Source organism: Panthera pardus, unplaced genomic scaffold (genome assembly GCF_024362965.1).
Source record: "Panthera pardus isolate Hobbes unplaced genomic scaffold, ASM2436296v1 HiC_scaffold_25, whole genome shotgun sequence".
In the NCBI taxonomy this organism is placed as follows: Eukaryota; Metazoa; Chordata; class Mammalia; order Carnivora; family Felidae; genus Panthera; species Panthera pardus.
In genome coordinates this window covers 89,864,353-89,888,354 of record NW_026526821.1, presented here as the reverse complement: position 1 = coordinate 89,888,354, position 24,002 = coordinate 89,864,353, and the positions used below count along the sequence as shown (strand labels likewise).

Genomic DNA, 24,002 nt, shown 5'->3' with positions numbered 1-24,002 from the left:
AGCTACTTGAGATCTACTACTTCCTTATTTAAAGAGTTGGGCTCTGTGCTTCTTCAGCTAATTTATTATCTCAGAAGTACATAACTTGGATCATTTTATATAATCTTGAAGACAGGAGCCCTTTAGGATTCCTTACTCAAAAATGAGTTCAGCTCAGTTCCAGGCCTAATGGGGCACTTGCATTGTTCACTCATGGTATCACAGGGCATGCGTTGGGTCTGATCACACCTTCCTCTTGTGTCTTAGCCTTCTCCTTAATTCAGAACAAGAGCAGCCTGAACAGAGAAACAGAACATGATCATCCACACCGACTTCATCTCTGTGCCTTTTACTCTAAGTCTGGGTAACCCGCAACATCATTTTATATCAGAATTCCTTGAACACAGGCTCTGTCTTTAAGAAGAGTCAGTTCAACTCAGCCAGGACTTGTTATTCACCTGCTCTGTGCCAGGCTTGGTGTAAGTACACTAATGGCCTGGTGTGGACTCACTGGGAATAATCCCTCTTGGTCAGCAGTGCAGTCAACAGCCATTTCAGTGCCTACTGTGTACACACAAGGCACTTTGCTGGGTTGTGGTGGCAATATAAGGATAAATAGCACAGGGGCCCTGCCCTCTGAGAGCTTATGATCTAGTGGGAGATGCAAGATCTATGCATGTTAAGTAACAGTTGAAGATAACATTGTGTAACTGTTCCCTTAAATAAGCATGTCTCATGGGGTAAAATCAGAAAGTAACCTAGTTTTTACCTCTTATTGCTCCTTTAATTTATTCTGGGTGGCTAGATCTTGCTCTGCCCCTGGATGAAATTTAGACAAGTCACATGATTGTTCTGGTCACACTTGGTCTCAGTCTCATTTCAGAAATTATAATGTTGATCCCAATGATAATCCACACTTCAATCTCAATTCAAAACTGAGGCCTCCATTTGCAGCAATGTGGATGGAACTGGAGGGTAATGCTAAGTGAAATAAGTCAGTCAGAGAAAGATACCATATGTTTTCACTCATATGTGGATCTTGAGAAGCTTAACAGAAGACCATGGGGGAGGGGAAGGGAAAAAAAGAATTACAGAGAGGGAGGGAGGGAAACCATAAGAGACTCTTGGATACTGAGAACAAACTGAGGGTTGATGGGGGTGGGGGCGAGGGGAGAGTGGGTGATGGGCATTGAGGAGGGCGCTTGTTGGGATGAGCACTGGGTGTTTTTGGAAACCAATTTGACAATAAATATATTAAAAATAAATACATACATATACACATACATACCGAGGCCTCTTCCCATCCCAACCTGGTGCTGCTGAAGAAGAGAAGCTTATAGTGGTTGGTGGTCTGGATGGAAAGTCCTGGTTTCTACTTTCCTCACTTATTTAACTATGAGGGTCTGCAAATGCTTGAGGGTTGTTTCCCAGGGAGGGAGAAAAGATGAGAGGAGTAAGAAAATTCTCTCTACTCATGTCTGATATCCAGCCTCCCCAGGGTCCTCAGCGGGGATGTGGCAATTCTTTTACACATCCCTGGTCTGACCCCTTGAAGGTCAACCTTTCTACTAACCTCAAAATCCACCCACAAGCTACATACTCCTGCCTCTCACCTCCTTCCTCATGGAGAAAGTCTGTGTGGTCAGGTGGGAATTACCTCTTCTTCTGCTCTTGCCCTTCATCTCTTCCCTTCCTGTCTCTTCCCTATCTTGGATGAAGTTGCCCTCTTCCCCTGATCCTACTTCAGCCTTTCACCTCCACTCTGTATCAGGGATCCCCCAGAAGCCAGTCAGCATGGCAGGTTCACCTGGCATGGTGAAAGACAGGGTTTGGAGACCTGGGTCATTTTCCAGATAGGGCTTATTCTTTGTGGTGGCCCATACAGTACAACACCTTCTAATCCATTTCTATATCTAACAGAACTCTAATCAAAGTAAAAAAAGGACTATTTAATTTTTTAGTGTTTGTTTATTTTTGAGAGAGAGTGAGAGAGAGCACGAGCCAGGGAAGGGCAGAGAGAGAGGGGGGACAGAAGATGTGAAGCAGGCTCTGTGCTGACAGCAGAGAGCATGATGTGGGGCTCAAACCCATGAACCATGAGATCATGACCTGAGCCAAAGTCAGATGCTTAACCGACTACTGAGCCACCCGGGTACCCCTAAAAAGGGACTATTTTTAAAAAGTGTTTAAGGGGCACCTGGGTGGCTCGGTCGGTTAAGCGTCTGACTTCCGCTCAGGTCACGATCTCGCGGTCCGTGAGTTCGAGCCCCGCGTCGGGCTCTGGGCTGATGGCTCAGAGCCTGGAGCCTGCTTCTGATTCTGTATCCCTCTCTCTCTGCCCTTCCCCCGTTCATGCTCTGTCTCTCTCTGTCTCAAAAATAAATGTTAAAAAAAAAATTTAAAAATGTAAAAAGTGTTTAAAATTATATTTTATTTAAAATTATATTAAAACTATTTAATTTTTTTGTGGTAAAGTATATATAACATAAAATTACCATTTTAACCATTTTTGAGTATACACATTTAATAGCTTAAAGTATATTCACATTATTGTAAAATCACCATCACCACCATCTGAATCAAGAACTTTTTCATTTTCCCTAACTGAAACTCTATACCCATTACACAGTGACTCCCCAATCCCTGTTTCCCCAGCCCCAGATCTACTATTCTGCTTTCTGTCTCTGTGAATTTGGCTGTTCTAGGTACCTCATATAGGTGTAATCATACAGTATTTATCTTTTTATGTCTGGCTTATTTCACTTAGCAAAATGTTCTCAAGTTTCAGCCATGTTGTAGCATGTGTCAGAATTTCCTTCCTTTTATTTTTAAAAATTTTTTTGAAGATTTTATTTTTACATAATTTCAACACCCAACATGAGGCACGAACTTATAACCCTGAGATCAAGAGTCACATGCTCCACCAACTAAGCCAGCCAGGCACCCCTCCTTCCTTTTAAAGGCTAAATAATATTATATTGTATGGATATGCCACATTTTATTTTTCTATTCATCTATAGATGAACATTTGGGTTGTTTCCACCTTTTGCCTATTGTGAGTAATGAATGTTAGAGTAGAGTACTAGCACCTGTTTGAGTCCCTGCTTTCAACTCTTTATCCAGAAATGGAATTTATTTGTTTTTTAATAGAAAATACATCCCTATGGTGGACAATATAAAAGGTACAAGTGGTTGTACAGTGGCCCCTGAGCACCTGCCTCCCGGTTCTGCTCCCAGGAATCTTCACTGAACCCAGGTTCTTGTGAATTCTTCCCTGGAGAGACTTTTGCAGCCATAGGCATGCCTGCCCCACACAAAAATGGTGGTAAACCATAAGCACCCTTCTAAACCTTGCTTTATTCCCCCCACCTAACAATAATATTTCTAAAAGATCATTTCATAGCAATGTTTAAAGAGTATTCACTGTATTTTTTTAAGAGAGAGAGAGCGCACACAACGAAGGGAGAGGGGCAGAGGGATAGAGAGAGAATCTTAAGCAGGCAGCGCACACAAAGTGGGGCTTGATGCAGGGCTCGACATGGGGCTCAATCTCACAACTGTGAGATCATGACCTGAGTCAAAATCAAGAGTCTGACCCTTAATCAACTGAGCCACCCAGGTGCTCCATTAGTATGCACTCTATTTAAAAGCTTCGTGGTTTTCCATGTACAAAACTTTTTTTTTTTAAATCAGTCTCCTATTGATGTATATTTAGGTTGTTTCCAGTGCTTTGCTGCCACAAACAATGCTGTAATAATAACAGCCAGAATTTACTGAGCATTTACTATGTACCAGGCCCTCTTTAAAATCCTTTCCATATATTATATCATTTAATCCCCATGGTAATCCTCTGACATAAATGCAGAAAGGTGGGTAACTGCTCCAAAGTACACATATGTCTTTACCCACTGGTGAGACTATATCCGTAAGATAAATTTCTAGACAAAGAGTTGCTGCTACCCAAAGGTATGTACATTTTAAAGTTTTATAAATATTGCCAAAGTGGCTTCAGAGAGCCTGTGCCTAACTGCAGAATCACCAGCCATTGTGTGGAAGAGGGCCCATCTCCTTCCACTATTGCAGTTGTGAAACCTTTTAATATTTGCAGATCGGAAAGGTAAAAAAATGGTATTTCACTGTGACTGCCACTCTAGTTTGCTTCTTTTTTAAAAAATAAGGTTGAGCATCCTTTCAAATGTTTAAAGACCACTTGTTTTACAAATGAGGTTTTAAAAACTTGACAAAATGGAGCCACTTGGGTGGTTCAGTCAGTTAAGCACTGGACTTTGGCTCAGGTCATGATCTCACAGTTAATTCATGAGTTTGAGCCCCACATCAGACTCTGTGCTGTCAGTGCAGAGCCTTCTTGGGATTCTCCCTCTCTTCTCCCTCTCTTTCTCTCTCTGTCTAAGTAAATAGACTTAAAAAAATCTTGACAAGTGATTCCACAGTTTATCTAGAAGAATCTGTGGGCAAGGTAGCCTGGGTTCCTTAAAATTTCCATTTCCCTCTATATTTTTCTGAATAGGTATAATCACAATATTATAATATAATGTAATCACAAGATTATATTATATAATCACAATGATTATTATATAATCACAAGAATATATTATAATCACAATATTATAATATAATATAATCACAAGGTTCAAAATTTAATAGGAGTAAAATGGTATAGAGTAGACAACCCTCCTTACAAGTCTTTTACTAGCTGCCCAGTTCCTATCCCTAAATGCAATCTGGGTTCTATTTCTTGTCTCCTCCTATGGACATAACGTGGGCCATGCTGTTACCCTGAGCTGTTTCGTGTCTGAAATACTAAGTTCCAACATCCACTCCAATCCCACCAGTGTCCTCTTAACTCCACACAGTACCTGACCTACAACCTCACCAAGACTCCTCTTGTGAGGCATCATCTGCCCCTTCCATTCGCATCCAGGCGAGATTCTCTGCCCCTCTGGAGCTTCACTTTATTGCCCACTGGCCTCTAGTCCCCCCAGCCTGGAAGTCTTTTCTGTTTCACATCACCTAGCTGACAGTTGCTCATCCACAGGATTGCTTGAATTTTAAAATCTTAACAGAGTAACCACGTAACTGATTGCCCAAACCGGAATCCTTTTTGAGAATGAAAAGGGGGCACTACTAACAGTGAAGCCAAGACAAGTGGGCAGATGGTGACTGTCCAAGGCAAATTGGGATGCAAGTTTCAACCCTAGTTTTAAGGACAATCACATTTAATTTCAGGGCAGAGATGAATGTGCTGAGTCCAACAAATGAATACATTGCTGGCTTTGTCCACTGCCCAAGATTCTCCTCCAAATTGAAAACATTTTTAATAGCACATTTCTCCAAATCTATCCTTTGTAATATCAGTTTCAGCCCCTAAACTGAAGTGTATTAGACACAGTTTATTTTCTAACATTCTTCGCATATATCTTGAGCCCCCATTTAAAAAAAGGTGCTGACACTTAAATTTCTGTTGGTTCCAGTTTCCCTTTTGGGGTTGGAATGGGGTGGGGTGCTGGACTCTGAGGGAACTACTTAGGCCCCTACAATTGATGTCATCTGTCCTTGTCCCATCTAGTCCTAAGCCCGTCCCCCAGGCCAGTTTAGCCATTTACCGGCTGTGTAAACTCAGACAAATTACTTTATCCTCTCAGAGCTTAAATTTCCTTATCTGTAAATGAGGGTAACAGTAGTTCATGTTAATTAAATGCTTAGCACTTGACAGGTGCTGTTCCAAATTACCTCATTTGATCCTAAGCCTAAATTCATGAGATACATACTGTTATTCCCATTTTACAGATGAGAAAACCAAATCTCAGGGTTATAACTATCCTGCCCAAAGTCATGTGATCTCCTGCTGTTAACCACTGCCCAACCCTTTCTTTCATAAACAGTAATGATCACATAGGGTTATTGGAGGATTAACTGAGGTAATTTTGTAAAGTTCTCAGCCCAAATCCTGGCACATAGTAAAAGCTTAATAAATTCTAAGCTAATGTTTTAACCATGATTTTTTGGTTGTTTTCATCCAAAATGCCATTGGAATTGTATTTAAAAGATATATAAATTTGGAGCGCCTGGGTGGCTCAGTTGGTTAAGGGTCTGACTTCTGATTTTGGCTCAGGTCATAATTTCACAGTTCGGTTCATGAGATTGAGTCTCACATCAGGCTCTGCACTGACAGCATGGAACCTGCCTAGGATTCTCTCTCTCTCTCTCTCTCTCTCTCTGCCCCTCCCTTGCTTGCATTCACTCCCTCTCTCAAAAGAAATAAACATTTTTTTTAAATGTATATAAATTTATGAATATTTAACATGTTTGCTCTATTCGGCTTTCCCATTCTGAAATATGTTACCTTATTTTATGTTTCTTAGCAAAATTTTATCATGCATTCTCCTATAAGACATGCATTTCTAGGCAAGTTTATTTCTAGATGTTTTAGGAGTTTTGTCACTATTGAAAATGAAATCTTTCCATCAGACAGTATGGGTGTGCCCAGATTCTTGTTAATGAATCACCCCCCAGGGGCCCTGAGAGGAGTGGCTTTCCCTCTCATTTTAGGCTGACAACCTGAAGGCCACTTGACCCACATGGTGACACACAGTCCGACAGGGAATGAGGCACAGGCTGAGGAACGGCTTTCCATGGGGGCTTAGGTTGGCTGACAGATCACTGTCCTCTGTCTCCAGAAGTACAGCCTGGGGGAAGGGAGAAGTGGTTTTGCTCTGGGTCTCTCCTGGAGTCTGAGGGATGAATTCCCAGGTACCTGCCTTTCCTCTGTGGCCTCAGTGATTCCTAACTGAGTTTGTCAAATGATGGCTCCCACGGCAGCTTTGTCAAGGGCCAAGCTTGCCACCTTGGGAGTGTGGCTTGCTTAAGAAAAGGGATTGCTCATTTTTCTATGGTGAGTAAGTCATCTGTGGAGTCCCTAACAGTCCTCTTTGGCCAGCCTTCACCCAGAGCCTTCAGAGGGCAGCAGAGAGCAGATGCAGAGGTTCCTGGCCTGCAGAGGGATTTTGGTTCCCAGGGAAGTAACAATGACTGCTCCGTTCCTGCAAATGGCCAGGAATACCACTCCCCACCTCCTCAGAATAGGCATATTGTGAACTTCCTGGGAATGTGCTAATTATTACTGGTTGATACTAAGTGTGTTCTGTGGGCCAGACACTGACCTAAGATTTTATATATATATATATATATATATATATATATATATATATATATTCAGTCAGTTCTCATAACAACCACTGGGGTAGATACAATTAATATTTCCATTTTTCAGTTGAGGAAATTGAAGGGAAAAAAAGATAGGCAACTTGCTCAACATCCCATAGTTTGTGGAGCCAGGATTCGAACCAACCATCTATAAGCTATTATGGGTGTCAGGGATGCCTCAGTGAACAAGACAAAGTCCCTGCCATGTTAGAGGATAGACAATAATGAATGAATAAACAAACATATAATGTGGTTTTGGATAGAAATTCCATATGGACCAATAAGGCAGAGTTAAAGAAAGGGGTATTTTAGATAGGCTGGTCAGGAAGGACCTTCCTGGGTAGATAACATTTGACCAGAAAGCTGAATACACGAGAGAGCTGAAGGTTGGGGAAACAGTAAATGCAAAGGTCCTGAGGTGGGAATGAGCTTAGGATGTTAGAGGAACAGCAGGATGTGCAGTGTGTTTGGTGCAGAGTGAGCTGAGGTCTGTGCTGTTGCTGGCCAAGGCCACAGCAGTGATTGGAGGTAGATGGAGATGAAGTAGGGAGAGAACCCATCCATTGTATAACCTGAGCCTGGCTTCCTCAGGCTTCTCAGCTTCCCTGTAAGCTATCTCTCATCTTTTTTTTTTTTTTTTTTTGCCTTCCTGACTACAGTATTGACATCCCACAGTATGTTCCCTCCTCACCCTGGATACAGTTCAAAAGCAGCTAAAGTGGGCACGAATCTGGGGCAGCCAGTCTTGTACCACCCACCAAAGCTTCACACAAACAATCTGAGAGAAAAAATCTCACATACTGGCATGAGGCTTGCCCAGCTTGTGGAAAGCCTCTTGTGGGTCCCCAAATAACTCCTTACTCCCACCAACACAAGGGTAGGAAGCTCGCTTTTCCTTCATGAGACTTCACCCCCTATGCCAGCACCCTATGTCAAACCTGCCTACACCCTACTATATGTGAAACCCAGGTGGGGTTCAGATGGCATATAGCCAGAAGATGGAAGGGAATCTTTCCCTCTAAATTAACCACCCCTGTCTGCTGGGTTTCTAAAGGAAAGGGAGACCCAGAGGTCAAAAGCTGCAAATTACTAAGAATCTTTGCCCCTCCTCCCTCCCTCATAAGCATCCTGGTGATTGAGGTGGGCCCATGTGAAGTGTTCTTTTGGCCTGGGTCACAGGCATCCTGGTTTCTAGAACCAGAGGGGGCTGAACAGTCTAATCCAGGATTTCTCAACCTTGGCACTATTGACAGTTTGGGCCAGCTCATTGTTTGTTGTGGAGGTGTCTTGTACATTGTAGGATGTTAGCAGCATCCCTTGCCTGTACCCACTAGAGGCCAGTAGAGCTCTCATCCCAGTGTTATGTTACAACCAGAAATGTCTCCAGACATTGCCAAATGTTCCCAGGGGTGACGGGACACCTCTGACTAAGAACCCACTGGGTCCAATCTCTTCCCTTTCTCCTAAGCCAATGCATGGGTCTCAGCTGTTACCTCTCTGGTGGTGAGGGAGGACTGAAAACCCTCAAGCATTTGTCTCAATGCATAATGCCAGCTGGGAAAACCAGTCCTCTTGGCAGAGGCCAGAGGTAAGGAAGAGGAGAGAAATGGGATGGGCAGATCTTCTTTCAACATTTTTCACTCACAAAACTGAACCATGGGGAAGGGCAGGGGTCCAGTTGGCTATAGGTACCACTGGACTAGGTCCTCTCTCTCTCTCTCTCCATTTGGTCTCCTTAGTCTCTCTCTCTCTCTCTCTCTCTCTGTCTCTCTCTGTCTCTTTCTCTCTCTCTGTCTCTGTCTCTCTCTCTCTCTGTCACACACACACACACACACACACACACACACACACACACTCTTCTACCACTCTGTGTCTTGGCTCTGTTCTCTCTCCCTGAAGACAGGCTTTCTCCAGAGATAAAAGAGAGCTCAGTGCAGGAGAAGAAGGGTAGCAGGTGGGTTGACAAAGACCAAAAGATTGGCAGGACAGGAACAAGAGATTTTGGGTATCAATGAGGTAAGAGTGAAGTCATTCATCATGGGGTCCAGGTCAGAGTGGGGGTAAATGAAGCCATGCACAGCTGGTGGAAGGGGAGAAGAGGAAGATGTGTGGATACTAGAGGTCTTCATCAGGTTGAAAAGCAGAAAGGAAGAGAGGCGGAGATTGGAGCTGTCCGCTAGAGTCTCAATCTTCCGCCCAGCCTCACAAATATTTGTTCTGCTTCAGAGACAGGCTTGTAGAATCACAGGATGATAGAGCTTGAAGGAAATTTAGGGACCCTTTAGTCCAATCAACTCCATGGAGGCTCTTTCATTAGTTCATCAGCACTGGAATTTGAGAATGATACTTGTTTACAATCTTTCCCTCTATGCTTGGCATCAAATGAGAAATAAGATATAGAAGTCACATAAGTACAAATCAAAATAACTTTGTAACAAGTAAAGCTGATTAGAGAATTTGGTTTAGAATGTACAACCACAGTCACACTTCCCAATTTCCCCCCAGAATTAAACCTGTGTACCCAGCACTGGAAGACTCCCTACCTACACAGTGAGAATCTGCACTGGAGGTTTCCTGTGAAGAGAGGAGGAGAGGAGCACAGCCTGGACTTGCTCTGAAGCAGGCAGTTCTCAGAAGGATCTGAGTCATGGCACAAACCCATTCATTCTCCCAATCACCTCCTCTAGGTAAGAGTGAGTAGGAGGCAGAGAGGTAAGTGAAAAGGACCCTTAGCAAGACTTCAGAAAGGACAGAAGCTACTACTTTATAAGGAAGGGTACGGGGCTTAGAGGGAGATGGAGGGGTTCCCCTAACAAGATATCATGTCTTAAGTGCAAACTCGGCTTCGAGAAAACTGGAGCCCAGAGAGGTGAGGTGATTATCTTAAGACTACACAGCTTTGGGGACAGAAGGAGGTTCTTCAGACTTCTCATGCCAAGGCCTTACCGTCTCACGCTTGTAATTGCAGCAGGTCCGCTTCATCCAGCGTCCTCCACGTAATAGTCAGTAACAAGAATCTCCTGCTCTATCATTCAGAAGCCTTCTTGCCCCTTTCTCCATCACCACCACTCCCTCCACCACCTCCATCTACCCCTCATCACCTCCATCTACCCCTCTACGACCTCCATGGGCATCTCATCACCTCCATCCTCGCCTCCACCACCTCCATTCATGCCCAACTACCATACTGCCAATTCTACCATTCCACCTACCACTTCTCTCTTTACCATTTCCACCATCATTACTACCATCCCCTTTTTGGTTAGCAGGAAGCCAGCACAGACCACTTGGGTGGAGAGGCAGAGGTGAGCTAGAAGGCTACTCACATGGCTGTGGTCTTGAGATGTCTTCGGGGTCTTTGAGATCGAATATCTCTTCAGCTTTTGATGTCCCCAGTCCCTCCAAAAATATCATCTTGGAGTGTTTTAAGAAGATTGTGATAGAGATACATAAACATAACTGCACACATTTAAACTCTTTGACCACAAGTATAAACTGCCACAGTTTCTTGTCATGCCCTAATCTGATAGCTACAGATTTAGGCACCTGCAATGTGATAAGATTCATTACTGGCATCTCAGTAGTCCTCAAAGCTCTAATGACCTAAAGGCTGAAGATATTCAAGTAAGCTGTAATTTGGTGCCAGCCAGCCGGGGTCCCCCCAGTATATAATACAAAACCAGTATGTAATAAAAACCCAGGCCTCTGCAGGCTCCAGGAAGGGCTGCCACCGATCTGTGCAATGGGTGGCCCTGGGCAGGGGTGGGGGTGGGGTGGGGGTGGCTAGATCACCTGTAAAGTCTCTTCCAGCTCTAACATCCCTCTGAGACAGAATCCAAAAAGGACATGTGTATAAATCATGTAGGGAGATAAACAAGTATTTAAAAACCAGCACTGAAACACAACACTGCCTTAAGAGGATCACTAAGTTAAAATCCAAGAAGAAATTTAGAGCAAAGTTGTCCGCCTATGATTATGGCCAGCTCTGTTTAGACTCTGCACGACCCTGGTATGTCAGCTAAGCAGGCATCAGTCCCTTCCCCTGCAGGAGTGTCCCTTCCCCCACCCTGGTCACATGGCTGACCGCCACTGAGCCCCACAAGTCAATCTCCAATGCCCCAAATACTGTTCAGCCTGGAAATCACAGAGCGTCCCTCTTGCCACCTAACAGCAACAGAGCAAGTGACTCTGGTCTTCCTGAGATTTGGATCCTGGTTTCCAGTGCTAAGATCGTGAAGGTAAGTTTGCAGCTTGGAGTTTCAGAGATAGTAGACAAGACTATGCAGATAAGGGAAAATATGCTTTATAATATGAACATAGAGTATTTGAGAGTGAGCTTCACACACACTGAGACAGAGAATACCATGAAAGCTGAATAAATCATCCAAATGAGCATTGTATATTTGCCTTTTCTTTAAAAAATTATACTGTATTAGTCACCCTGGTGCCTTGATTTCACTCCAAATTAACCAAAATGACATGAAGAGTCACTCTCTCTTCACACCATGGTGACTTAGTTCATTGTTGTTCTCATCTGATGGAACTGGGAATCTTTTTCTTCTAGGCAATGCAAATTTCTGTTGCCTTTGCCAAATTTACAAGGTTGGCTGAAATTTTTATGAAGTAAGCAAAAAGCCTGAGACCCACTTCTTCCCCAGAAAGCTATGGGAAAATAGATTATATCTGTTGATATAACCTCTCAGGATAGAAAGTAAATAATGGCTAGCCTCTTTCATTACACATTTCTGTTGTTTGGTTTGGAAACTGTACCTGGTCTTGTTGCTAGTGGTTAGCTTGGGGATACTTTGCTTATTTTCCCTTCCTCTTCTGGGGCATTCATGGGTGAGGTCTGCAGGGCCCAGAGGCAACGAATAAGCTACGGGTTGGGAGGGTGGCCTTTCTCTAGTTTCTGAGCTTAGTTTTTAAAGCCCAGCATGACCCTGTGTCATTCTTGTCAATTCAGTTCACAAAATAATCTCAGATGAGCCCTCGGGGAGGTCCTTTTTTTTGCAATTCTTTGGACTATCAGAAGAGTTCACTGGATATGGATGTTGGACTGGCCCCTGTTCTTAGATATAATTAGGTCAAATGGTTTAAAAGATGGGATGGTAGGAAAAACTCCCAAAAGACTGACTGGTAAGTGTGACACAGTCCTTTTTCTAATCAGTTCCCCCCACCCCGAGATATGGATGTCTAATCTTGAGGATTTATTGCTATATTTTGCCCCTCTTCCCTAAGAAACTATTTTGTTCTGTTTGTTTTCAGTGTCTAGAACAAATACCTGGAACAAAGAGGATTTGTTGAGTTGAATTGATGTGCCTCTGTGGACAGGGTTAGGGGGTTCAGAGAGGTGGCAGTGTTAAATGTCAGGTGATTCAATTACCAGAGTTTTGATAGTCAAAATGTATTGCATACCCATGAGGTTGGCTGTATCACCACCTCCTTGCTGCTCTGGATAAGGCTGCTTGGGGAGGGACTCTGATTTCTGTTTCCTGGTGTTGCACTCTGGTGCTTAGCCTTGCAGGCTTAGGACATTGATTTTGTCAGTAGGGTTTGCATTCTCAGGGATCCAATATGGGATTCCAGGCTGGTGGCAGGGGCAGTAAAGTGGGAAAGAGAATTTGGTCTGATTCCTCACTGTAAAGCCATACTCACCCCAGGCTCTAAAGATGGATGGGAGAATAATGATGAGTGAGTCATGTTACCCAGTGGAGGGGCTGGTGTAGGAAAAACTGCTGCTGCAAGTTCTTTCATTTGCAACATGCCAGGGGCTGGTGTGTAACTAACACAATTCCTTTGGCAACATATTGCAGTGGCCGGTTGTACTGGTTAATATTCTAGGGATGTAAATAACTCAAATGGACTGAAGCTAGCTGAAGAGAAAAGAAGGGTTTATTATAAGGCCTTTGGGAGGTCTTGCAGATGGGAATTCAGCTAGACATCTGGATAGGCCTAGAACTCAGAAGTTGATGGCCTCTTCCAGACTCCCCTATCTCTCATGTCTTGACTTCTTTCTTTCCTCTCCTATCCCCTCTCTCCCTCCATTTTCTCCCTCCCTTTCTCTTTCCCTGCCTTCCTTCCTTCCTTGGGTTGGGGAATCAAAGAGAAGCGAATTTCAATTATAGCTCCACCATGCCTGGCCCTGTGACACAGGAAAAAACTTAACTTAATTCTCTGAATCTCCATTTCTTTATCTGTAAAATGAGGGTGAAAATTATGCACTTCACTGAATTTTAGTCTGGATTAAATGAGATTATGAAAGCATTCAATTAATATGGATTATATAAAATGTGGAGATAGAAATTCTGTTTCAAGGGTTAGGTCACTTTTGGAAATTTTTCTGGTGAGCCATTGCTGCTGCTGATTAGAGTAGTAGTTTATTTAAACACTTTGCAAATGGCCAACATGCTGCTTGATTTGTTTCAAATGAATGGTTTCCTTTGAAGATGATCAGGGGCAGCCTGGATTCTTCTCCTACTTCTGCATACTCCTGGAAGGGAGCTTCTCTCAAGTTGTGAGGAGGTAGGAACCAGCACAGAGGAGGTGGGGAAAGAATGGTCTCAACTAGTGCAGAGCTGGGAGACGTGCATCTACTTGAATATGAACTACATTACATCTCCATGCTTCCATAGTTGTGTAAAGTTTTCACCTGCTCACATCCGTATTGCCATTTTGCATTCACTTTGGTTTGGTTTCCAATCTGAGAATCTATAGTACTTCAAATATGAAAGAATATGTTTTTAAACCATGCTGGAAAAGCCTCTTTCATTTGTATTAGTCAGGCCGGTTCAAAATCCACTGACTCCGGGAGTTACAAGTTATCAGTACTTCTGATACTGTTTCTCCACTTTTCTTGGATGCTTTCCTCCATGTGGCAAGCAAGATAGTAGCACCCAAGCTTGTCAGCTTCACAACACCAGCTCCAGAGTCAGAGCCAGAGCCAGAGCCAGAACAGTTAGTTTTTGGATGGACCAAGTGGAAATGTCCTGGGAAGAATTATGATTGGCCCAGCATTGGGCATGGGATCAGCATGCAACCAATCTCTGTGATGGGGGAAAGGGGATTATTTGATTGGCCAGGCTGGGTCACATGGCCTTTCCTGTTTGTGGTTAGGGAAAGGTGGAATCTTCTCCACCTAAAAGATTTGGAGGCAGGTTCTATTTGTTAAAGAGAGAGGATCTGTTACTCATCTTCTCTACTCCTCATGCTATGAGGGTGGAGGAAGATATAAATTCTCAAAAAATCACCAACCAATCGGAGCTACCAGTGCGTCCATGCTAAGCTTACCAGTACACAATACCCGGCTTGAATGCAAAGATGTAATCTTGTTATGTATGTGAGGCTCATGTGAAGCAAACTCCGTGTACGGTGATTCAGTTTAATAGACACTATAAATGGGAGTTGTTGTCTTTTTAAACAGTGGTTCTCAAAGTGTGGCCCCTGGATCAGCAGCTTCAGCATCAACTTGTTGGAAATGCAAACCTTTAGTCTACATGCCAGATCCACTGAATCAGTAACAGTGGGGTGGAGCCCAGAAATCTAGGTTTTAATCAGCCTTCCAGGTGACCAATACATGCTTAAGTTTGAGAACTACTGTGAACCACTTTCTTAAAGATTCTTTGTTTTATAGTTCTCCTGAATATTTTAAACACGATTCACTTTGAGCCAACGGATTTAACCATGGATTTTCAGGGGGATACAATTATGGCATGAAGGGGGAGTACACATGCCATATTAAGTTATTTGCCTTAAAATATTTAAAATAAAAATAATATATACCCATATTTAAAAAATCAAGTAACACATGTAAGAGATTATAATAAAAAGCAAGAAAAACTCCATTCCAGCTTCCTACACACTCCACTGTTCCACTTCCCAAAGATGATCACTTGGAATTCTTTTAGCTTTTTCTGTTGACTACACCCGCCAATAATTATACATATGGTTTATATAAATGTATCTCCTGCAATTTTTCAGAGTTGCATAGTAGCCATCCACAGGTGAATATTTAATTATCTTATACCACACCCATCTCTTCTTCATTCTCTCAATGTACATATATCATCATTGTTTTTAGTTAATTAAAAAATCAGTGTTTATACTCCTATGACCATGTACCATAATCACATTTTATTTCTTGCAGTTTTAATTTTTTCCTGGTGTTTCCAGTTGCCTTTCTTGGCATTTTCTGTCTTTGTCGCTGTCTTAAATTGTTCCAGATTCTCAAGGAGTGTATCAAATCTCTGGCATTTCATCTTTTCCTTGAGTGGCTCCTTCTGAAACCTCATTTTTAGCTCTTCTGAGGACTGACTGGGGCTGTGGCGCAGCTGTCATTATTCTTCTGGTTGGACCCCTCTCCTGGATCCCATTGTCTTCCCCTTCTTGGTTCCTGGTGGTAACATACTTAAATAACTTCCCAGGAAGTTATGAGACTGAAGTAAAATGTAAAATGATTTCTTTTTTTTTTTTTAATTTTTAAACGTTTTATTTATTTTTGAGACAGAGAGAGAGAGAGCATGAACGGGGGAGGGGCAGAGAGAGAGGGAGACACAGAATCTGAAACAGGCTCCAGGCTCTGAGCCATCAGCCCAGAGCCCCACGCGGGGCTCAAACTCACGGACCGCGAGATCGTGACCTGAGCTGAAGTTGGACACTTAACCGACTGAGCCACCCAGGCGCCCCAAAGTAAAATGATTTCTTGCTGAAATCATTGCTGAGTCTGAAAATGTCTTCTACACTCTGTCTTGACTGGCTGAGTAGAGAATGCTAGGTTTGGAAACCATTCTCCTTCAGAATTTTGGATGCGTTGCTCCATCATCTTCAGTTATCCAAGTTGCTGATAAGAAATCTTCTGATAGTCTGATTTTTATTCATTTATAGGTGACCTGTTCCTGTTTCTTTCACTCTAGAAGTTTTTAGGATTTCTTTTTTCTTCACATTCATCTAGTGTTCTAAAATTTCATAATAACATATCAAGGTGTGATATTCTTTAGTCATTCTTTTTGCAAGGTTCTCAGTTGGCCCATTTTATTTGAGACTGTTATGTCATAGTGTTGGGGATTTCTCTTATTTCTTTTAAAAAAACCTCATTTAATATTTTTAAATAAAATATTTCAAACTTGTAAACGTAAGACATTCACATATCACTGTCCAGAATTAACAGATGTTCACATTTTATCATATTTGCCTTATATCTCTCTATAGCTATCCAAAATATCAAAGATACAGCTAAAACATCAATATTAAATCTTACCTCTCCCCAGAAGTAACCGGAAGTTAGTGTGTCTCATTCCTCTGCATGATTTTATGCTTTTACTTACAGTGTAGCGATGAACAGTAAAATGTAAAACAATGTTTTCAAGTTTTATATAAATAATGTCATTTTGTTTATATCTCTTTACAACTTCTTTTTATTTATTTATTTTTTTAATTTTTTTTTTCAACGTTTTTTTTTTTTTTTTTTTTTTTTTGGGACAGAGAGAGACAGAGCATGAACGGGGGAGGGGCAGAGAGAGAGGGAGACACAGAATCAGAAACAGGCTCCAGGCTCCGAGCCATCAGCCCAGAGCCTGACGCGGGGCTCGAACTCACGGACCGCGAGATCGTGACCTGGCTGAAGTCGGACGCTTAACCGACTGCGCCAACCAGGCGCCCCTACAACTTCTTTTTAAAAAAATTCCTTATGTTTTTGAGATTTATGAATGTTAATACACAGGATCTAGTTAATTCATTTGATCTCCCCATAGTATTCCATTATGTATCAGTTAGGAAGGTCTTTAGCTAAAAGTAACATAAAATTTGGCTAGCAATTTAAATATACAAAGTAGATTTTTTTTTCATGTAATAGGAAGCCCAGAGATAAGTGGTCTGGAGCTCAGTGACATTATCAGGAAGGAAGATTTGCTCTAGCTTTCTGCTTTGTCCTCAGCCTGATCCGTTGCTCTCATACCCATCACATCATTGGTGCAAGAGGGCTCCTTCATGTAGAAGTCTCATGTCTGAGGTCTATGCAGGAAAATGGGGGAGGTAATTGGCCAAATGTGCATTCCAGAGGTGTTTGTTACTTTTTATTAGGAAAATAAAAGCTTTTCTGCAAGCTCTACCCAGAGGACTTCCATTTAAATCTCACTCACTTGATAGGATTACATGACTACTCCTAAGATCAGTTACTGGTCAAAGGCCATATGATCACCATGAGTAATTTAGATAGATCACAATTCATGCCTGGAGTTGGGGAAGGTGTCTACAGCCATGAAGAGCCCTGTGTCTCTACCTGAAAAAAAATAGGCAAGACAAGGAGAGGATGGATGTTAGAAAGTGTAGCAGACACTGTTACACAACCACTCAGTGCCCATTCTCTGTTTTCCTTACTAATAGAACCCAATCTTATATGCCCAGTAAATACTGTCCCAGAGTCTTTTGTCCTATGACCCAGGTGTGGTTTTGAGAAACAGAAAAGTATAGTATTTAAACAGGAAGTGGTGTAATTGTTCCCCATATCAAGAAGCCCAAGTGTGGGCTGTCCAGTGCTATAGAATGGCTCAGCGAAGACATTAAGGATTCAAGATCCTTCTTCTCCTTGTATCCATAATTAGCATGTGGCCTTCATTCTCATGATGACAAGATGGCTACTGCACTTCCAGGCATCATGTCTATGCTCTAGGAATAGAGGGAAATGGTTTGCCAGATAAAATAGTTTGCCCAAATATTGCTTGGGACATACTTATATTAAAAATTATTGACTGTGTATACAAAATTCATATTTAACTGGGAAAAACTCTATTTGTTAAATCTGACAACCCTCTCCAGGAAGGAAGAAGAAGGAAAAATGAAGGGGCTTTCTTCTGCAGAGGCTTCATCCAGTAAGGGAATCTTCCTAGGTTCTTTCTCCTAAATCTCTTTAGATAGAGATTGCTGAGGGGCATCTGGGGGAAGTGACTGTTTTTAGTCAGCTGCACTGCTGCCCTGAATAAAATCAGAGAAGAAAGGGGGATGGACATCAGGCAGAAGGCTAGCAATGTCCTCTATGTCTTACAACCTCTCTTCACCCTGAAATCTCCTCATCTCTTCAAATAGTTACTTCCAATGTAGGTATTAAAAATATTTAACAACTCATATGGTATTGACACTAACCAATCAGAATGGATACATGACTACTAAGAATGAACACAGCCACAAACAGCAAGCAGTGTAATACTGCACATTGGTGGAATACCTATCATAGTTTTTGCTTAAATTAATATTCATTTAAAAAAATTTTTTTTAATGTTTATTTTTGAGAGAGAGAACGAGAGTGCATGAGCAGGGGAGGGACATAGAGGGAGACACAGAATCCGAAGCAGGCTCCAGGCTCTGAGCTGTCAGCACAGAGCCCGATGTGGGGCTCAAACTCACAAACCGTGAAATCGTGACCCGGGCCGAAGTCGGATGCTTAACCGACTGAGCCACCCAGGCGCCCCAATATTCATTTTTTTTTTATGACTGTATAAATATTCTGACATTTGAGTTACATAGTGTTTAGTGATCATTTTTCCTTTCATAACTCTTTATTCATTTTTTAAATGTTTATTTATTTATTTTGAGAGAGAGAGGGAGGGAGGGGCAGAGAGAGAGAGAGGGAGAGAGAGAATCTCAAGTAGGCTCCACACTATCAATGTGTAGCCCAAGGCAGGGCTTGAACTCATGAATGGTTCATGAGATCATGACCTGAGCCAAAATCAAGTCAGATGCTTAAGTGACTGAGCCACCCAGTCACCCCATTGACTCTTTTTTTCTTTTTTTTAAAGTTTATTTGCTTATTTTGAGAGAGGTGGGGGGCGGAGGGGGAGGGGGTGTGCACATGCATGCAGGGGAGGGGTAGAGAGAGGAGAGTGAGAGTCCTAAGCAGTATTCCAGCTGTCAGTGTGGAGCCTGAGGCAGGCTTGAGTTTACAAACCATGAGATCATGACCTGAGCCGAAATCTAGAGTCCAATGCTTAACTGACTGAGCCACCCAATTGCCCCTTGACTCTTTATTCTTGATAGAATCTCGGTACCCTCTCAAAACAGTGAAACACACCCAGATGATTGTTCCAGGCTTTTCTTGCACAGCCTGTGCAGAGCCTGGTCTAAGATGAACCCATTGCTCTCTGGACTGCTACACAGCTTCTTCCTGGGGCCTCCTGTGCCCATCTTTTGCGGTGGATCCCATTTTCTATATGCCATACTCCTTCCCTAGGTGCTCCTCCATCTTGCTGGAGTTCTTCCTTCAATTGCTTCCTGAAAAGAAGTGCATAAGAAGTAAAATTTTAAGACATTTCTTGTCTAAACATGCCCTTTTCTACCTTCGCATTGGATATTTTGGTTAGGACTGGAATACTACTAACAATTTTTTTCTCACTTTTGGAGGCATAACTCCATTGTCTAATAGCTTCCACCATGTCTGATGCCAGTTCTCATGTCTAATTCTTTGCAGGTGGCTTATTTTCTTCTTCCAGAAGGTTTTAAAGGTCTTCTTTTTATATGTGATATTCTTGAACTTCACAGTGATGTGACTTGGAGTCGATTTTGTTTTAAATTCCTTTTTCTGGGCTCTCAGCAATTTCTTTCAGCCAGGAAATTCAAATCTCATGTCATTTCCTTGATAATTTCCCCTCTATTATTTTTTCTTACCTCTCTTTTGAGAACTTGATGTTAGATACCTGGACTGATCCTCTGATTTCCTTGTCTTTTTCCTATTATTTAAAAAATTATTTGTATTTGTGCTGTATTATCTCACATATTTTTTCAACTTTATGTTCCAACTCTTTTACTGAAAATTTTCTTCTAACGTATCTTTAATTTCGAAGAGTTCTTTCTTATTCTTGAAAAGTTCCAGATTTATAGCATTCTACTTTTCTTTTTGTCATGGACACAGTGTCTTTTCTAGTCTACTTGAAGATGTGAATTGTATGCTTTTTAAATACTTCTTTGGCTGTCTACTTTGCTCCTGTTTCCTTGGACTTCCTCTTTTTCTGTTTGTTTTGGTCTCTGTCATTCTGGTGATTCTTGGCTGGCCATCATTCTGGAGTGGAGCTATGAAGCAGCTGTTTGACAAGCTGGAATTATTGAATGACAAACCCAAGATGGTGAGCCCTCACCATTTGTTAGAGATCCCCAAAATGTCAGGATCTGTAAGTCCTCCAGTCTCCCACCTGGAGGGTGTAAGTTTCATTAGTGTTCTAGGACCCAACTAGGCAGAGGACTGAGTGGCTAACTGCCTTTGCTTAAATCGTGTCCCCATGCCTCAATGCCCTTAGTTATCCAAAGGCCTTCAGGTTTAACCCTTCCATATTCTGGAACGGGGTAGGGGGTGGTGAGGGGGAGACATCTAGGAAACTCCTAGGAGAGAGAGATCTGAGTGTTTAATTGACTCCTTATGAAGATTTACAACCAACTCTCCTGCTTTTAGTCCTACCTTGTATCCTGGTCTTCAGATGTTTATACTGCCTCTGATTTCCTTTTTTTCTACTTTTGAGAACCATTTTGTATCAGTTAGAGACTATCTAATCCTTGAAGGTTCAGATAAAACATTTTTTAAAAACTATCTGATCCTGGTATTTATTTTTCTTTTCACTATAGAGAAAATTTCAGACATAACAAAAATAGAAAAAAATGATGATCCTTTTGTACCTATAATCCAGCTTCAATAATTATTCATGGGATATGGGAAAGGCTGTCTGTAATGCCTTTCCCATAAACATTTTGGTTAATGGTTATTGGTTAATCAAGGTTTTCTAATTATTTTAAAGTCAATTTTGATCATTTCTATTATTTTTCTAGTAAAATATCCATTTATCAGCCTTGTGGCTAAGAGCTTATTTTTTTAAGTTTATTTATTTTGAGAAAGAGAGAGGGAGCACACACATGAGCAGGGGAGGGGCAGAGAGTGAGAGAGGAAAATCTCAAAAAGGCTCCTTGCTGTCAGCACAGACCTCCATATGCGGCTTGAACTCATGAACTGTGAGTTCATGACTTGAGCCAAAATCAAGATTTGGTCACTTAACCAACTGAGCCGCCTAGGAACCCCATGGCTAAGAGATTTAATTCCAGAAAAAGATTGTCTGGGTTTGAATATCTGTTCCTCCGTTTTGGCAGTCAATTAAGCTCTCTGTGCCTCAGTTTTCTCATCTGTAAAATGGGAATAATAATGTTACTTATCTCCGGGGTGCCTGGGTGGCTCAGTTGTTCAAGCGTCTTGATTTCAAGTGACTCTTGATTTCAGCTCAGGTCATGATCTCATGGTTTGTGAGATCTAGCCCCACGTTGGGCTCTGCACTGACAGTGCCCAGCCTGCTTGGGATTCTCTCTCTCTCTCAAAATAAATAAATAAACTTTAAAAAATAATGTTACTTATAAGATTGTTGAGAAGACTCAGTGAAGTCATGCATGCAGTCATAAATGCAAAGCATTTAAAATAGTTCCTGACTGGGGCGCCTGGGTGGCGCAGTCGGTTAAGTGTCCGACTTCAGCTCAGGTCACGATCTCGCTGTCCGTGAGTTCGAGCCCCGCGTCAGGCTCTGGGCTGATGGCTCAGAGCCTGGAGCCTGCTTCCAATTCTGTGTCTCCTTCTCTCTCTGCCCCTCCCCCCTTCATGCTCTGTCTCTCTCTGTCTCAAAAATAAATAAAAACGTCAAAAAAAATTTAATAAAAAAAAATAGTTCCTGACACACTGAAATGTTAATTATTATTATTATCAAAGTTAAAATGTATCGGCATAAAGTTTTTCGTGACATCCACTTTTAATTTTTAAATTCTGCACTATATTTCTAGTTATATCTCTTTTTCATTCCTAATATTGTTTACTTACGAATTTATCTTCATGATTAGTTTTATATAATTTGCCTATTTTAATAGTCTTTTGAAATAATTGCCTTTGGACTTATTAGCCATCTCTAATATTGTTTTCTATTTCATTATTTTTTTGGTTTTATATTTATATTTTTCTACTTTCTTTGGGTTTTCTCTTTATTTTGCCCTAGGTTCTTTAGTTGAATGCTTATCACATTTCTTTTCCTTGTTTTTTCCTCCCTGCCTCCATCACTCCTTTTTCTTTCTCTTCTCTCCTTCCTTCTTTGTTTCCTCTAAGTATGTTGCACCCCGTAAGTTTTAATATTTAGTAGTTGTAATTGTGAGTTCTAAATATCTAATAATTTCCATTGTGGTTTCCTATTAAACCCATGATTATAAATTACTTTTAGTTTCCAAGCTTAGATGTGTATATATATGTATGTATGTGTGTGTGTGTGTGTGTATACATATACATATATATATATATGTATATGTATATGTATATATTCTTACTACAGAAGTATGATACAGATTCTTTGAAATTTACTAAGGCTTTCCCTGTGACCTAGCATATGTGCTCTCTTTAAATGTTCCATTTGTACTTGAAAAAGAGGTGTGTTCTCTATTTGTTAGAGATAGATATTTGAGCTTTTTCACTTTGTTTATGAATGGACTTGACCATTTCTCCTTGAAATCCTACCTTTTTGTGTCATACATTTTGAGGCTGTGTTCATCTTTTACTTTATAGTTATGAAGGTGGAAGAAGAGAAGGCTGGGGTAGGGAAGCTGGACCCTACTAACTACAGGAGGAGATGTCAGGATCAGGAAGGTAAGGTCACCTTGAGAACTTGATGCAAATCCTAGGAGGTCTGACAATTTCTTTAATATCCTTATAACACCCCTCCAGCAGGGGAATCTAGAGAGCTGGTCCCTTTCCCTTACCCACCCATGGTGTCTTCTCTGGATCTAATGGGACCAGCCTTCACTGTGTCTTAAAGGGACCATACGGTCAGACTGAACACTGGAGACTGGCACTTTGTTTCTATGGATTAGGGCACAGCACCCCTGACACAGAATTAAACTTACCTAATTTTACAAGATGTACAAACCATACAAGATGCCAGTATTTCATAGATTCTAAAAATGGCAGCTCAGTTAAAACCAGTGCAAGAGGATGTTGAGTGGGGATATCTGTTGTTCTAAAATGCTGACTCAAAGACCCTTACTTCCTACACTCTACAGAAAAGCAACCACAGGGCTTATGAAGAGGCAACTAGACAGGCTACTGCCCCACCATTGTTCCGGCCCCACTTGGAGGGAAATGCTAATCTCACTGTCTAGCTGGATGTTTTGTTGAGCTTCAGAATGTGTAGAGCGATTCTGGGGCTGTAGATAGAGAAGAATGCAGCTGAAGAGTTCCTAGGAGAACTTGGCATTGTCCTGAGCCAAACTGCAAGGTGTTCACAGTCAGTGGAGAGGTTCTCCATTGTGAAGGAGGGAGCTTGGGGGAGGGCTAACTATTCTCCACAGTTCACCAGCTACACAGCCACACTCTGACGATTATGATAGGAGCCAGGAAGAAATGGGACAAGTTAGATCCAGGACAGAAAGTAAAATATCTTCCTGACAGCCATCTCCCTGATTTCTTTAATAAGTATATTCTTCATGTGTATAGCCCTAACCATTTTCATAATCATTTTCCCATGTCATCCCATTCTATCTTCTCAAAAACCTTGCCCAGACACTAGAGAAAGGATTTTATTCCCACATTACAGGTGAGGATAATGAGTCCTAGAGAGGCAGATATCTATGGTCATAGAGCAAGTATAGAACAAGCCAGGGAACACCCAGGGAAGCTGACTCTTGGGCAGAGGCCTTTCTGGTATACCAGCTGTTCCTGGTCTCAAGGGTGGAGAATAGGAACTCATCTGCTAAGCCCTTAGAGTAAAACTACTTACCTCTAAATTTTGGTGTCTATGGCTTACTCAAAT

General features: G+C 41.8%; 1 protein-coding gene across 4 annotated transcripts in view; it reads left to right on the top strand.

The window, feature by feature from the left end:
- Positions 1-24,002, top strand: part of SLC4A5 (solute carrier family 4 member 5) — a 110,237-nt gene that overhangs the window by 5,958 nt on the left and 80,277 nt on the right. For 3 of the 4 annotated variants that reach the window (XM_019442266.2, XM_053890841.1, XM_019442281.2), the window contains exons 2-3: positions 9,709-9,890; positions 22,760-22,840. In XM_019442266.2, coding sequence (XP_019297811.1) covers positions 9,851-9,890; positions 22,760-22,840 — 121 coding nt within the window. In that variant the 5' untranslated portion in view covers positions 9,709-9,850. Of the gene's footprint in view, positions 1-9,708; positions 9,891-11,316; positions 11,442-22,759; positions 22,841-24,002 lie in introns of those variants that run through there. The other variant, XM_019442274.2, reaches the window with a different exon arrangement.